Below are 17,438 nucleotides of genomic sequence, written 5' to 3' on the forward strand. Positions count from 1 at the left end.
ACAGGCACAGTTAAGATGTTGCTATTTTCAGCAATTAGAACCTATCAATCTGCAAAATCAAGATTACAAACCCTAGCTACTTATAGAAAAAGGACGTTGTTTTAATGTTGGTTTGTTCCAGGGTGTAGTGGTGGTAGGCTATAATGGAATAGAATACTTTTTAAGAACTGTTTTGGATTATTTTTTGAAGTTATACAATGCTGTACTCTTCTCCAGGGAATTTTGTTAACAGAAGCTGAAGAAAGTCTTAACCATCTTGTGCAGAACATACAGGACAAGTATGATGGGAAGATATCCCTGTGTTCTGCAGAAGATTTAGAGGTTCTTATTGAAGCCAAACTTCAGCTTGCAGCTATTTCTCAGCAGTGGCACCGAGCAGCTTTCAGGTAAATACCCTTATGAACAACTGTGTGTTATACAGCCTTATGTAAACTAACTGAATAAATAAAAATCTAGCAACTTCATCTTTAAAACCTTTCTGTCTACAAAGTTACAGTAATTTTCTAAATTTTAGTAGCTAACCATAGAAAGCCCATTATTGCACACACTAATATAATTTATACTGGTATTTTATTTTTCATTTTTGCTTTATCTTACTTTTTTAAAGGTCATCAGATATAAGCCTGTGATTTCTGTGAGGTGTTTTTGTGATACAGTTTTGTACAAAATCAAAGAAAAAGTTACAGTTTTCTCTTTCTTTAGAGTCTGGATTTGTTAGGTCTTGCATTTTTTATGATTTTGAAGTGTTCTGAGGTTTTCAATTATTTTGGAGAACTTCAAGAAATTACAGTTCTTTTGCTGTTCTTTGAATATATGGAACATACATAAATATATTAACTACTTACAGATGTTGAATCTGACCATTGTTTTGATCTTTCGTCTAGGAGGATTCTTCTGCTTAGTATAGTTGTAATTTTAATTTTAATTTGTATAAAAGGATAATACTTTAAAAATACATCATTTTTAGTAGTGACGTGCTCCTTCTGGGCATTTTTTATTAAAGTAAAAACTCTTTGAGGATACAAACAGCTTATAGAGGCATAGCACTCTTACTTGTCAGGCTGCACTGAGTTTAGATAGAAAGTAATCCCTGTTTGTCACTTTCGTTAGGTCTAGTCTGACTAAACAAGACCAAAATTATTACATAAAATCCTACATTACAGTGAGCACCAGCCAAAAAGCAAATTAATGTTTCCTTTTATTGTTAGAATACTCTCATCGTGAGGATTCCTGCAACAGTCTTGCTGAAGCTGCAGATTTTTCAGGTGGCCAATCAATCTCAAAGGGTTTTTTTTTCCCTTTATGCCCAGTTAAAAAAAAGTTTTCTGCTACGTCAAAGGCAAACTACTTTCCTTTACCCAGCTATCTTAGACAAATAAACATAGCTTCAAATCAGATAGCTTTTAAATAGCACAGTTCCTTTTTAGCTGTTATGTTATAGCAATAAAAAACATTAATGAGGACAGGAGCTTCAGAGTGCTGTATGGAGTACTAAAATGAAAGCAGTAAAATAGTTCTGCTGCCTGATCTATCACCTGAATTTCTGTTACATTATTTTTAAACCTGGAGGTCTCCTTAAAGTTCACAAATTAGGACGACAATAATTTATATCAAAGCTAGGAAGGTTATTAGTGAAGATGAGAAGTAAGAGCTTGTAGGCTATTGTAGGCATTTCTACATTCCTCACCATGAAATATTAATCTGTTTGAGTGCTCTTTGAATTATATTAGTTTGCCATTTGTCAAAGAGAAAACAACAAATCACTGGACAGTGGTCTCATCATGTTTTTGAATGTTTTATAAAGTTTTCATATTAGCAACTAAGGACCAGTGCACAGATTTATGCAATATTTTGTGAATAATCCTGGCTTATCTTGATACTAGGCTTGTTAAAAATTTGTGTTAATAGAACACTGGCTCTAGCATACTAACCCTGCTAAATTGGCTCCCTTCTTTTTGACATGTAGTTATATACTGCATTGTAGTTTCCCTCCTGGCTTGTAACTTGCCTAAGATTGAAGACACTTTTTCACAGTATCAGTGATTCCAATAAATGTGAAGCATTTTATGGACAATTTTTTTTTTAGGGCTCGCAAATTTTTGAAGGCTGTTTAATGGGCCTTATATATTGACAGTGGTCAGATAGCAGAGACGAAGAACCCAACAACCTACAGACAAAGCAAGAGGTTTTTTTGTTGTTGTTATTTTTTTTACACTATTTTACAACTTTATTGCAATGCCTTCCATGGAAACTGCTGATCTATCTGCCTCAGATAGAAATGAAACATTCCTTTGGACAGCTAAATGTTTCCTGCCTGCCAGCCTAGAAATCAAACTTTGCATGATATTACAGAAATTCATCTTTTTTTTTTTTTTTCCCTTTGGTGAAATGATTTAGTGGTGAAATTGATACAGTCAGCTGTACTTTCCTATTTTGATCATCTTGCCACTTTCTGAGTTGTCTGATGACAGGATGTGTATTTTGTCGGGGGAAATATATAGACACATCACTCTTGTTGGCAGCAGAAGAGGGTCACAAAAATTTCATCATGGGAAACTTCTACGTTATAGCCACTGCCTTGCAAAAAAATTAATCCCTCAGTATAACTGTATGTATAAGAATATTTGGCCTCAGTGAGAATACCTATACAGTATCTCCCCCAGGTTTGTGAGGTTTCTAATTATCTAAATATGTACTTGTCTATTTATGTGAATAAACTACTGCTTAAAAGAGTGTGTAAATGAAGTCTTGGTCTTGTGGCCTACATTTTAACATTGAAATTTGTATCTAAGCATTAAAGAAATCACTTCATTTTTGGAATTGCTGAGTGTTGACAACACAGTTAACTGAGGGCCATGGGGCCTGGGAAGGTAGGTTAATATTTCTTAAAAGCTTGTATATACTCTTGAGTGCTGCACCTTCTCCATCTTATATGAGAAAAGTTAGCCATAGCACCTCAAAAAACATTTTGAATAATGTCAGTTTTTGCCATAATTTTAACTTTGATGTCTGGTTTCAGGAGGAAACTCTTATTAATAAAAAGAAAGAGAAGCATCTGGGATATTTCATTGCGATATCCATAGTATTCATTTTGCTTTTGTCATCCAATTCAACACTGATTTATTCTAGTTTCACTTCATTGAATAAAACTGACGTAAAAGGATGATGAAGGAGATTCATAAGGACTGAATTCTGAAAGCTGAAAGACAAGATTGTAACAGTTGTGGTTCTCACTACTTTTGGGCCTATTTGTGGTGATTTGGTGTAATCCATCTGATCCTGCATCACAAAAACAACAAGCAGGATAGAATTAGAAATGGCAGGAGGGCTTCTGAATACCCTCTGGAGCTTATATATCCTGTGGTCACATACATGTTGGCAGAACAATGTGAGTAATTTCAGAGTAGTGAACTCTTCATTCATGAATCAAGAACTTTGCCTTTATAGCAATTAATCTAATGCTTCTCAAAAGCAATACGTTCAGACAATCCGAATCCTTCTTGCATTATAAGCTCTTTATACTACTCTGGTAGTGTAAGTAAGAAGACCTGAAGGCATTCATAAATTATTTTTTTCTTTTGCTTTATAGCAGCCAGTCTCTGTATAGAGTCTCTGTATGTAAAATTCTCTATGTAAAGAGACTTTAGCATAGATTCGAATTTTGGTTATACATCTTTATCAGTTAACTGAGAAATCTTTGAGGTGACCTAGAGATACCCCCAAGTACTTTTGCATTATTAGGAGAAGGTGTTTCAGTGGGTGAAGAATAAGTAGCATTGCAAAACAAGAAAAGAGGAGATACAGATTCAGGAGAAAATGTACAATTACAGATAGAAAGTTAATACTGTTAGACACTGCTGGTTTTTTTCAGTCTCAGAATATTTGGAGCAGCATTTTTTTTTGGGAAAAAGCCCTGTGCAAAAGACCTTCTCATTATGTTGGTTTTGCAAATGTCTTTATATCCTGAAAATAATTCTATTCACCAAGTCTACTGTTATAGCATTACATTTTCATAGATGTCATAAAAGTTGAAAAGTGTATCTGAACACTTAAAAAAAAAAAAAAAGCCTGTGAAAATGGATAAAAGCGTGGCAGTAAGTATTTTAAGAAAACTGGCAATATATTGACATCCCAAGTCACAACTTTTTGGAGTCATGTGAGGTTCACCTAATTGCTGCAGTAGTCCTAGTCATGCCTGTATTATTCAAGATGCTGTTTGGAGAGCTCCAGAAAAGGATTTGTGATGGGGCAGTGGGAACTCAGAGTCAATATCACACGATTGCTTTCTGGTGAGGTTATCCCAGAATGGCACCTTGTCCAAGTTTTGATAGATGGTGTTTACAGAAATCCTGTGATTATTTAGTTGTGGGGATGTAACAAAAGGAAAATCATGTAGTCTGGAAAACTCTCCCGGTTTATAATTTTTATTATTTTTACATCCCTTAATTTCTGAAAGCCTATCCCTGGAGATAGACACAGAGAACTGAAATTTAGATTGGAGTTACATTTTAATTGCTCCAACAGAAGATTGTGTTTCTTAACTTACCCATTGCTATCAGGTTATATCTGTTCTTGGCAACACAATTTCTCTTCCTACTCTTTTCTCACTTTCATACAAATTCAGAATATGCTTTTAATGCAAGTTTTATGTTCAAATGAAGCAAAAATTAATAACTGCTTATAAATAGCTCTGATTGAGTCAGAAGTGAAATATCTATTATAATGAAAACATGATAAGTATAATGAGTGGATTTTAATAATATTCTTCTGTCTCATAGTGTTGCTTTGGCTTTCTCTGCAATTCGACTTCTCCAAGACGCAGATATTTTTAGGATGACAGCAACAACTTTTCAAGAAAAAAAGGATAAAAGGGGGAGTTTGGTATGTGTGGATTTAGTATTTATACTGTTTTTTGTTATATGAAATCTTGTATTAAGTGTTGGGAGATTTTCAGAATGTTGGAGCACAGTAGACACCTATATCACATGGTTGCTGTTATTTTGGGGAGAAAATGATATATGATGTGCTTCAATTGCTTGATTACCTGTACTATATTCAACATATCTCTATAATCACCATTTCTGTTGTATGTGGCTAGGAATTACATTCTTTATACGAATAGTTTCATGTGCCAGCATTGAAAATCTCCTTTTATTTTATAAAAAAAACAAGATACAAAATGGAAAAATAGGTAGCAGGTGTACAATTCAATTGAAATACTTTATGGTTTTTTTTTTTAATTGAAAACCTTCCAGGGTATTCTCTAATTTAAGAGGCAAACAAGTACTTCTCATCATTGCTGTATTCCAAATTTAGCAACGTATCAGTGAAATTCTGTTGGCTAGCATGGAAGGATTCTGACCTGTGCTTTGGGAAACCAGTGTGCAAAATCTGTTCATCATACACCACACATTTACATTTGCACAATAAGGCAAATAGAATCCTATGAACAGAGCAAGTGCCATTTTATTGCTTTCTGGAGCAAATCTGAAGCAAATCTTAGCTGTGGACTGCAAAGCTTTAGTAATAAAAAGACTGTTTATAGTATGTGAAGATGGCACAGGGAGCTGAGCTGAGAATTCTACTAGGTGTTTCCAATACTACATTAAATTGGTGTTTGTTTCTAATCACTAGAAATGCTTTGAACTAGAAATCAAAGACTAGAAATTTGTTTTTAATCTTTATTTATGTGCCAGAACTCAATATTGCCGCACTAAACAGTTACAGTAGGCCATTCTGTACCTTAGAGTTCAGTGCAATGGTTTCTTCTTGATATCAGCAAAGTCCAGAGTCTTGGAATTATTCTCCATGAGCTGCTCATCATGTGGTGCTTCAGTTTTTTTCACTTACACATAATATATATTTATGCACACTCCCATAAAAACTGGTTTAATTAGTTAATGCTTCAATTTTTTCACAGAATTTAATTTAAATCTCTTCCTGTATCTATAAAAAAACAAGCAACTAACAGTATCTATTCTTCAAATAAAATTTTAGTTACGATTATGAATCTATGTTTGATATATTTGCATTAACTTGATTTATTTTAAACTGGCATTGTCCTGTTGCTTTGTTTGTAGTAAAGCAATTGATCCCATAATCAGCATTTCTCTTGCTTTTGGAAATATTAGGATTCTTGTGTTGAAGATGCTCAACAGCCTCACAGTTCTATAGCAGAAGATCATCTGAATATACATCTGTGGCTAAGGTGTCGTAAAATGTTAGTGACTGCACTAGCAACACAGCTACCCAGTGTTGGTGATAAGGAAGGTATCATCCTTTTTTGATCTAGACTTTTGGAGTATATTGGGAAGACTCAATTATTTTTCATAAATAAAAGTACTAACGGTCCTGTGCAATTATTTGTAATAAATTCACCCAGAGCAGCAAGGATACTGTACTGTATTTCTGAATATAATCTCTCCTCAGAGCATTGAAAACACAAAACATTACATTGGTGTTTATCTTTTGATAATCATGTAGTAAAAAGTTTCAAATGTAATTAAAAGTGAAATTAAATAGTTACGTCTTTTAAAAATACAAGCCACTAGCCTTAAAAATACAAAAGCTTTTTTTCCCACTTTTTATTTTGCCTATAAATGAACATATCATGTTCTAGATCCTTTTTAAGGTTTTAAATGAGATCCTATGAAGAACATTTAAAGATTTGTTTGATGGTGAAAGAAAAAGTTTTTCCTACTTAGTTCTACAAACAGTATAAACTCTGAAGCTCACTCTAGTATCAAAATCACAGTCCAGGTCTGCAGACAAACTTTTATATTAATCTCTTCTGTGATACTATTTTGGAATGCTAACTAAGATCAGATTTTTGAATATGACATCTACTCTGCAAAATCTAATTATTAATGCTGGTGACTTACATATTAGAAATGCATTTGGATGAATTTAAAGAATGTATGATTTAAACACTGTAATTTTTCTTTTCTGAGAGCAAATTTGGCACAAAATTTATGAAGTGGAAAATGTGAAATCTGTATTTTCAGATTTCCTGTAAATTTTTAGAGAAGAATCAACTTGTTAAAATGGAAGAAGATAACGTGGTCTTTTCTGTTATATTTTACTAATCACATATTTCCTTATTTTAGAAAATTATGTGGCTGAACGCAAAAGTATTATAAAAGAAGTGATATTAGAGGCAGAAGCCTTTGGTGATATTGAGACTCAGGCTGAAATGATGGTGCAAGCAGCAATTCTTGACCTGCAAGAAGGATGTCCCACAGCTGATATTGAACTTCTTTTGCAGGTTTGAGCACAAAGGAGAAACTGTTGACTTTTTTTTTTTTGTAGAGTCAGAACAGCTGATGCCAGCATTAAATAAGCGTGAAATAGTGACTCTACAGTAAATTTTTTTTTCCACTTTGTGTGATTTGTCCTCATAAAGAGACACCAAAAGTAGTAACTACATTGGTTTTTGTTATCTATGTCCAAACAGAATATCATCAGTTTACTCCAAGAGGATAAATTTATTTCTCCTCCAGCTTCTTTGACTCTTGTGAAAAGTATGCTTCTGATGACAGATGTGCTAGCACTGCAAACAATAGAGAATATGGAAAATTCTTCTTCTGCAGTGGAACCATTAAACTTACTAAATTTGGCACATGAAATCACCTTGAAAGAAGTGAGTATACAATTTTTAAAGCATTTGCAAATTCTTACAATGATTCTGGTAACTCTTCTAATAATTTATTTAAAGGGCTATCCCCATTAATTGGGAATTTTCCCAAGATTATGTACTATAAAGAACTAATTCACCTTGCCAAGCTTATTTTGTATACTCATCTTGTATATTCATGGTCCTAAGTAATCTGATATTCTTGTGGTTTAAAAAGCCCTGAATACTTGCAAATGTATATTCATATGTGAAAACTAAAAAAGGGAGTTTCATTTTTCAGAGGTGCTGAAGGCTCAGTTTTCCCACTTGAATCTGAGGGATACATTATGCTGAGCACCTCAGGGAAAATGTACATCTCATAAAATTCCTTACTTCTGAGCACTGAAGTTTAAGAATTTAGCTTTATTCCTTAATCTCATCTGACTTAGAAAATCCTTGCAGACTTAGTAATTTATAATGCGTTCCCCATTGCTTTATTTTTTTCAATGAAAAGTTTGACTGGTCCATAGGTACATTATTTTTCCTTTCTGGGCTCTGGCTTTTGTTGAATGTCAGATTTCTTTCCAGAGACATAACAGTTTATTTCTAATAATAAGGTGACTTGGGAGTTCTGCTTCTTAAAGACAACTTGTTTTGAGTGAATTTGCTCTTAGAAACCAAAATGATGTTAATAAATCTGATTAAGAGTTGATTGAAATTCTCCGTTTGATACCAAACTTCTCTGCAAAGAAGACAATCACAAATTGAAGTAAAGGAGTTCAAGAATATCAGACCATCTTCTAGTGCTCTTTTATAAGAAACTCTTGAGTTGTAGGGTTTTACAAGTACCTAACCTACTTCTTCAAAGGATTTAATTTGCTATCTGTAACTCAGTTTTACAAAACACACTCTTTTCATAGATTTTTTTTTGCGGAGAATATATTGAACAGCAGATAGAAGACAGTACAATGACCTGCCTTGTCCTACCTGCAAAAAATATCTACTTGCCCTATATAAACCTTCTAGCCCAAGTCAAAATGAGAATTGGTAAGAAAAAATGCAATTCATTAATATATATATTTTTTTTCATTCATTTTCATTCATATTTTATACATCAGCAGATAAGATAAGCTGATATGTCAGAAGTAAAGATAAGGAACCAATTATTTCAGAGAAGCCTTTGGATCTGGTTAGTAGATAAGGAATTTTGGAATTTGTTAATGCTCACAGAGGGGTGGGTTCTGCCTGCAACTGTCAGGTGGAGCAGTGATAGGAAGTGGCTTACTGCCAGTCCTTACAGATCATTTGTGATAGATATGATTTGTGTAGCCTAAACTTATTTTGAATTGTCTAAGTAAACCTCATTAGCATTGTGAAGTAGTGAAATAGTATGATACTTCCATATCTATGTCCATTAATCAGTCAGATTTTTGAGAATTGGATTGTAATGGCAAATATGTAACAGTATTTGTTCTAGGAAATTAACTTTGTTTTGCATAAGTTGTTTTTTTTATTAAATCGTTTACTAAGAGATGTCTATTTGTTTTTCCTTAGGAAACACATTAGCTGAAAGAGTAGCTTGCACACCTGAAAGAGAAGATCCGCTGCAATGGTTACGTGCTCTCAAACATTTAGAAACAGCACTGAAGCTCTGCAGAGCATCTGCAACAAAAGCATTAGATATGGAAGCTCAACTTCTTTTTCAGATAGGTAAATAAAATCCTGTTTGTTCGTCATGAAAGCATTTCTATGATAATTTTATACTTGTGGGCTTTCCTAAACGGAAGATGTTTTCCTGTCAAAATAGAACAGGTGTGGGTACGTATCCCTGTAATTGCAGATTTCTTTTCTGTGTTTCATATCATGATAGCATAATACAAGGTGCATTATGCAATGAATAATTTCACAACTGCAGTAGAACTTTTCCCATCTCTGTGTTATCAGGGATCAAAGGGCATAGCTGATGAGGTTTAAGACACTGTAGAAAGCTAATTAGCTTATTTGCATCAGTCTGAAGTAAAGAAGATGAGAGCTTAATATAGTATTTCTAAATGACTTAACAAAGCTAACGAGTTACACAATGTCTGCATGCATTTGGACTTCACTGGCATTGTTTTGCACCATGAAGAGCTGGTTTGTTAGGATCCTAGCCAGAAAGGCACTCAAACTCTATGAAGTAACACTTAAAATGCCATTTGCAAGAGTTAACACTATAAAGATGAGGATAGTGCAAATTAGCTTACATCCATTCACTTGCTGAGAATCCCAAGTTGTTCGTTATTGAGTGGGCCTTTGGTCAAGGTGTGGTACACCATAAACATCCTGTCAGTGAAAGGATTGTCTAATTCTTGTCTTTTGGAACAGTTAAAAGATTGTCTTAAAAGAAAACAATTATATTCATTGTTTCTACTGTCAAACAAAAAGAAATTTCACTTAAATTTTGCTACAATTTTACAAAAAGGCAAGGTTCTGCAAATGGGATAATAACTGGTGGGAAAAAGGTGATGCTAACAGGCTCTCTTTGTTCTGACTGGCTAAATTCATCCTGTGGCCAGGGAACATCCTTCTGGCTATGTACAGGCCTACACAATGACTGTTATGTGGATCTCTAGCCCCACAATGTACAACGATCTTCTGGTTAAGATTGCTACATATTAGGTGTCATTATGGTTCCAAAGATTGATTATTTTAGCTACTTTATGAAATAACTTCTAATACAGGATTTGTGCATAACATTAAAAAAATCTGGAAAGGATTTTGCTTATGGGAAGAAAAATCATAATGCAATCCATTGTTGAATTTTCCTAGGAGGCAAGCGGCTTAGATCTTACAGAAAACAAACAAACAAACAAAAACCAGTAAAATCTTGCAAACTAGCTTTCTATATTTCTTTCTTAGGTAAGGTGGAATGCCAGATAAGCAAAGCAGGCAATAACAAGTCATATCGAGCTGTTGAAACCCTGCTGGAAGCTATAAAACTGAGCCAGGAACACGATCAAAACTTTGAGTAAGAAAATATATATAAATATCAAAATATGATCTTTTACTAAGATTTGATGTTGGATTTCTTGTGGTTTTGGGCTGTTTTCTTTAATGTTGTAGCGTAGAACTACAGTATATTCATACTTAAAACAAATGTGAAGACAATTTTAAAACATATTTTTGAGTATATGAAGCTATGGCTTTTGCTTTTATTTCCAAATTTCTTTCCCGCTCTCAAGACCAGAGACAGTGATAGGTAAAGAGGAGTTTTATTCATATTTCAGAAGATGAGCTGTGGTCTGCCCTCTTCCAGATAATAGAAATCCAGCTTGAAAAGGTTAGCAGCCAGAAAAAGGCAGAACAGAGGCAGAAGGAGTGTAGAAAATGTGTTTGCAACAGATATCAGGACAGTGACTTTGGCATTAGTTATCTGCATAGAAGATGCCTGAAGAACTGAGGCAAGCCAGCCAATAAATTCTTTCAAGCAACTCTGACATATTGGACTTTAGTGTTTTTTTTTTTAAATTCTTGACCAGTCTTGATGAATAATATGCCATGTATGTTTACAGACAGTGTAAAGACAGCAATTTATCTTGATTGTGTGGGTATTCTGTTAGTTATGTTAATGAACCAGAACTCTGAACACTGGAGCAGTAGCAAGGTGAAATCCTCTACAAGCCATCAGCATGATAGAGAATGGTAGAGAAAAGGGCTGTGGTGATGTTTTCCAAGTTTAATTTGCTGCACTCTTACTTAATTTGCTACAATCTTTCTAAAAGTCTTTACAGCAGCATCGATGGACCCTGACTGTCTTTATTTTAGATAACTAAACATCCCAATCATCTTCATATAAGCCCTCAGATATCTATGAAATTGTCGTGTCTTCATGCCTGAAATACTTCTTTTTACTTAGTGAGACAAGAAAATTGTGGCCAACCAAGTGCAGAACTTGTCATTTTCACACTTACTTTTTCTCTTCCTGAACTGTACATCATTCTGTGACTTTCATACTTTGCTTCAACAAGTCACACCAACTGGAATTTATGGGACTGTCTCAGCAGCAACTCTATGCAATACGACTGTCCAAAAGAGTAACTGCGTGTGCAGGAGTTTGTTGCTAAGAGGGAAGCCAATTCTTAGGGGAAATCTGCAGAGTTCTGCAGTGCTGGGAGGAATCTACATAAAAAAGACTTAGAAACATCCAGTGAATATAAATGTAGAAGAAGTTCTGCAGTTACATTTATTTTGGCCTGGTTTATGATACTACTGTAAAAGTGAACAAAGGAGAAGGAAATAGTGGAAGGAGCTCATAAGGACAGTTTGTCTGAAGATGTAGAATATTCTGGTATAGAACTTGGAACTAAGAAGGTTGCTCATTGAGTCCAAAGATTATTTTGGTCACCCTTAGTGTTTTTGCTGGTTCTTGGAAGAGAGAAGGATTTTCTTATGGATTCCCTGAAGACCCATATCCAAATTCTGCCATACACATGTCAAGGAAACCACGACAACAGATATATGCCTTGACTTGAGGAAGGAAGAGCAACGCTTGTTGGTTCTATACTGAAAGATCACTTTTAGAATTACAGTTTTCTTACTAAACCTTTGTTGACTGCTTGTTGCTCGTGGCACAAATTTTATTTGTCAAACTCATAAACCATCGTGTTATATGTTAAGCATACTGTAGAGATGTTTTAGACTCACTGAGACTTCAAAGCAAACAAGCAAACTACTTGGCTCTTTGAAAGGAGATGTGTTTTAGGCACATGATTCGGACTGGATAAATGATTTATACGGTGATGCTGCCTGGCAAGTCTTATCATAACACTTTCTTTTGTAGTAACACTGATTAACTTGTGTGTTGTCTCTTACAGGCTAATCAGAAGATCATACCTTGAAATAGCACTATTATATTTGCATTTTGCCACGAATAATGAGAATTTGTCACAAAGAGACAAGATGGCAGCTTCAAAATCAGAGGTATGTTTTCTGTCTTCTGCGTAATGGCATCTTCAAAGCAGGAAGCATCTTTCTGTTAGAGCACCATTCATCTTGCCAAGCTATTACTTAGCATGACCTGTAAATAGTACTGGTATGAAAATCCTACTAGAAAAACCACATGAAGAAATCACACAGTACAGGAGTAGAATTATATAATGTCTGCTGTGATTTGTCATTTTTTACTGAATATGATAACATTTTAAACATTTTTTTTTGTTATAAAATGGGAAGAAACAGAACCAAGTGGTTTCATTCCTGATTCTATACTAGTTAATTCCATCTTTGCAAAGAACATGGAACATTCTAACATGATTTAATGTAGTAATACTTAACTAGATTTTATTTTGTTCCAGTTCAAACATGAGAATTATAAAAGGTTTTAACCACATTAAAGCACCTAGTAACCATTTTAAGTGTGTAATGTTCAATATGAAAGAATTGGAAAAGGATAATTAAGATTGTATAAAATGGAAAATTATACCAAAAATCCATAGAACAGTGAGGGTAATAGTATATTTTAGAGGAGCAACTTTTTAAATTTTAGCATTCAACTCCATGGATTTACAAAATCAATGCTGATTTTTAGTTTTAAATGAAACAATTCTGTAAGTCTGAGAATTTTTGCTACCATCGAAGTATATTTTACCACAGTACATTTAGAATCGTAATTAAGAATGGGTGTGTAACCTTAGATCTCTGCTGGAGAACTTTCTTCCTCTCCTGGTGAGGCTCTGAAATCAGAAGACTGTAAAGTACGAGGTTGGATTGCAGTAAGAGCAGCCAGACAGGTTGGTACAATATTCTAAAGAGATTTTTTTTGGCCTAGTTTTATCTCTTACAATGTACACACAAAAACAAGACAAGAATTAAGGCTCCCTGAAATTTCTGGCATGGGTCTTAATTTGAGGAAATTAGAATGGACACTGTGTGAGTGGTGCATTTAATCTCTCATGGACAGACATGACCCTGTTTGCCTCTATGTTGATTAAATGCAAATATAACAGCACAGTGCCTGATATGTGCATATGTATTTGACGTGTGGGTAGACATCAGTGGCACCCAGGTGAAGATATCTGATTTGAAATCACTTGTGTAGTAATTAAGCTGCCAACAATAATGATTTATTTAAATACAGAATGTACCATATGACAGATGCTTTTAAAAAATATAATATGTTGGATAATTAATTTTTCATTGTTAGCTTGCTGATCTCACATTTTAAAATCTGTATAAATATCACAGTGAAAAGGTCTTAAATAAAATAAATATTATTTTTAGGTCAGTGAAGCAGTGGTTGCCTCTCAGCTATTAACTGGAATGGAGAGCATTAAAGAAAACAATGTGAAGGATACAGTACAGCAGAAAATCCCAGAATTTGCTTCCATGGATCTTCTTGCTTCATACAGAGATTACTTGTCTGGTATTATTTTCTGCCTAGTAATATTAGAACATTAAGTAAGAAATAATATATGCCTTATAATCTAATATACATTTGTCATCTACTTTTCATTTATAAAAACTGCAAGTCAGATTTAGAAAGGAAAAGCTGAATCTTGACAGCATGAAATACGCAGTTTAGGTCACCTGACTAATCCTTGGTTTGGATCTTCAATATCAGCCAGTTTATGTGTTTGATAGGGTAAGAAAAATGGCACTGGTTGCATCCTGTGGATCAGAGAAAGAAAGTGAAAGGAATAGCACACATCTTTTAGGAACATAGATGGACCTTTGTTACAAGGCTTCCCTAGGTTTCTACTTATGGCCCCCAGTCAGTCATCACAGTTTTTTTTATCAAGCACTCAGTTTTCCTATAGCTATACAGCTTTTCCTTGGAGATTTTAACTTTTTCTTATGGTTTTACAAAGAAATGTTGATGTTGAATAGCTTCCCACTAAAATGAAACAAAACAACAATAACAAAAAACAGCAAACCAGACAAACCAAACAAACAATCCCACCTCTTGCTGAATTATTTGCCTAGGTACAGCATTTTACATGCCAAACTCAGGCTAATAAGAATGTGCCCTTCAGGTTCTATGTATTATCTACTAGAGATTGTTCCACTGGCTTTTCTGTGGAACTGTCTTTGCCTTGTTTATTTCCAACTTTAACAGTTATTTTATAATGACTGGATTTGATGGAATGCAAGTTTTTCAGAAAATACAAATTGAATGCAATTAGGAATTCTGTTTATTTTTACACTTGGAAACATTTAGTAACAAAATTTTGGTTCTGTGGCTTCATTTCAGTCATCTCAAATGGCTGACAAAGATTGAACTGTTCTGCCTGATGGTTGCTGGCAAAACTGAGCAATGATTGCTTACTTTACAGCATTTAAACATATGTGTTTTGATTGGTTTATGAAATCAAGTGTTTTATGCTAAGACCTCCCATCAATCTAATTGTCTTGTGCTAGCACCATTTGTTTATAATTACAGATCCTTTTTTTTAATTGTAGCAAATGCAGAAGGTGTTTATCCTGATAGTACAGTTGGGCAGTGCAGGGAAAAATGAAACTGCAGAAAAGCAAAGTAGGCCAAAATATACAAACATAAATTGAAATGGAAATGATCAGCACTGCATGGCAAATATTTTCTTTACAGCCATTAATGAAACACAATGTTTAAGTTTTGGTAATATACAATGTAGATATTTTAAGTAAATTCTGTTTTTACACTTAGTGAAATGTTAGGAATAATAAAGGCATTCAGATTTTGTAGAAGCACACATGACTTTCTGGAAGTTTACTACTAGTAATAAAATATTTGTTCAATTTGAAATGAGAAACAGATCAGAAGACGTGTGTAGGCTTTTGATAGAGAAATACTGATACAGCATAAAATTGTATAAATCATAGTTTATGATAGTGATAATTGTACTGCTTTTTCCCCCCCTCTTTTTGTGTATGATTATTAGGCAGCATCAAACAAAGAGTTTTTTAATACATAGTCAAGAAGACATTTAATTGATAATCCACTAGTATCTAAAAGGAACTGGATTGAATTGAAGTGGACAATAGACATTTTTGAGTACTTAACTGTTCTAAGTTCAGATCAGCCTCATTGGGATGTTCATCTGCTAAAGCTGCAATTGATGACATCTGCAGGGATGCCTGTGATTCACTAAGTGCTCATCATGAATTTACTACTCCAGTTCACTTGTTGTTACGTGTATAATGTAAGACATTTCTTTTGAGTGGAGCAGAGTTATCATTGCTTGGATCCTCATTCTACACTACTGAGCTTTCCTTAGATCTTACAAGACCTTTTTCTTCCGTGTAAGAGCAACAGAAATCCTTCCCATTCAGGCTGATCACGTTGGTTTGCTCCTCAGTGAGTAACAATGCTACCTGCTAAGCTTTACTGTCTCTTGGTTTTTACTATGCTTGGAGGGAAAAAGAATGTGTAAAAAAAAAAAAGCTAAAACGTGCCCCTTAGGAACTACAGTTTGGCTCAGGATATGAACAAGAAGTGAGGAATCCAGTCTTTGCGAAGATTTTGTGCTGGCAAAACATACACAGATTTTTTTTATAGGTTTCTGTCTGAACTTCACTTGTGATGTCAGGCTCCAGTTGTACAGGAGAGCACGTAGTGTAATTAATTTGGCCTTTTGTGATTCCACTAATAGAGAGGAGTAGGATTGCATTTTGCTGTAGATTTCAAAGATTCAGGGTAAGCATTAGACGACAGAGACTAGACACAGATCTCAATTTAAGCTAAATGGTTTATTTAAATGTTTTAATTAACAAAGATTTGTAAATAGATCTAAACATGATGTATAGCTATATCACTAATGAGTCAGAACACTGTGATGCAGATGGGTGGCTGTGTGGCCCACAGATTGGAGACAAAGCACTGTGACTTCTGCATTTGCTTGGCTCTTCCACAGCTCAGAGAGAGAGAGGGAGGAAAGCTGTTCTCTGCCCTTCTATCTTTCTTGCCAGGATCACTCAGATTCTTGGCTATGATCAGAGAAATATTTTCTTTACAATGTTCAAAAAGTGCTGAAACAATATGAAGAATATTCCTCTTATGAAAAACATAATTGAGTTCACAAGTTCCTTTTTTAGTTACAGACAGCGAGTTCCAACACAATGCAGAAACAGGTTTTGAATTGCAACCTTTGGCTTAACATCTATTTTTCATCTGTTACTGGATTTGCAGATGGATACAATGTTGTTTGTGGAAGTCATACAGCATCTTCTACTGAAAATAAACAAATCATAAAGGAGAAGAACCAAAATGAAGGAATGGAATGTCTTGACACCAGCTCCAGCCAGAAGAAAGAGATAATAACATGGGTTCACCTAATTCGATATCATAGTTATATAAAAGGGCTTTGTCACGCAAACCTATTTGGTATGATTTTTGTCTTCCTTCTGGAAAACTGCTGTAGATGACACACTGATTTTTATGGGTCTAAAGTATCAGATTTTAAGTCCAAAATCTGAGAAAGTTTCATTTTTATTTTCTTTAAATTGCATAAGAGTGAAAAGTTTTCACTGAAGTCATGACTTGTATCAGTGTACAAGTGTTGTAGGTAAAGATATCAATAGTTATTCACAAACCTTAAAGATACCATGAAAAGAATCCCTCAAAACTTAATTTCTGTTACTATCTGTAGCAGAAACGCTAAGTCAGGGCTTGAAGCAGTGATTGAACACCTGGTGGGAAGGCAGGCCAACCCAGGGGAGCCTAGGTGCATGCAGTTTTACCTGCGTGACTGGAAGGAGTGCAACCAGAATCCACCCTTTCCCACATCTCCTGTAAGGGCTGGCAATGGAGGCAAGGGGATCTTGCTGGAGATCTCTGCCTACCTGAGGCCTTCTGAAGGTAAATAGCTTTTTA

The 17,438-nt window shown here is 34.6% G+C and overlaps 1 protein-coding gene across 1 annotated transcript in view; it reads left to right on the plus strand.

The window, feature by feature from the left end:
- CFAP54 (cilia and flagella associated protein 54) overlaps positions 1-17,438 on the plus strand; it is a 104,735-nt gene that overhangs the window by 76,148 nt on the left and 11,149 nt on the right. Inside the window, exons 52-63 of the mRNA XM_042815931.1 lie at positions 217-386; positions 4,779-4,881; positions 6,132-6,270; positions 7,107-7,264; positions 7,454-7,639; positions 8,533-8,659; positions 9,167-9,322; positions 10,511-10,619; positions 12,466-12,571; positions 13,285-13,380; positions 13,871-14,012; positions 16,755-16,949. Of these exons, the coding sequence (XP_042671865.1) occupies positions 217-386; positions 4,779-4,881; positions 6,132-6,270; positions 7,107-7,264; positions 7,454-7,639; positions 8,533-8,659; positions 9,167-9,322; positions 10,511-10,619; positions 12,466-12,571; positions 13,285-13,380; positions 13,871-14,012; positions 16,755-16,949 (1,687 nt within the window). The remainder of the gene's footprint in view (positions 1-216; positions 387-4,778; positions 4,882-6,131; positions 6,271-7,106; positions 7,265-7,453; positions 7,640-8,532; positions 8,660-9,166; positions 9,323-10,510; positions 10,620-12,465; positions 12,572-13,284; positions 13,381-13,870; positions 14,013-16,754; positions 16,950-17,438) is intronic.

Source organism: Centrocercus urophasianus, unplaced genomic scaffold, assembly GCF_019232065.1.
Source record: "Centrocercus urophasianus isolate 14NV4802_14NV808 unplaced genomic scaffold, USGS_Curo_1.0 seq_15, whole genome shotgun sequence".
Classification (NCBI taxonomy): Eukaryota; Metazoa; Chordata; class Aves; order Galliformes; family Phasianidae; genus Centrocercus; species Centrocercus urophasianus.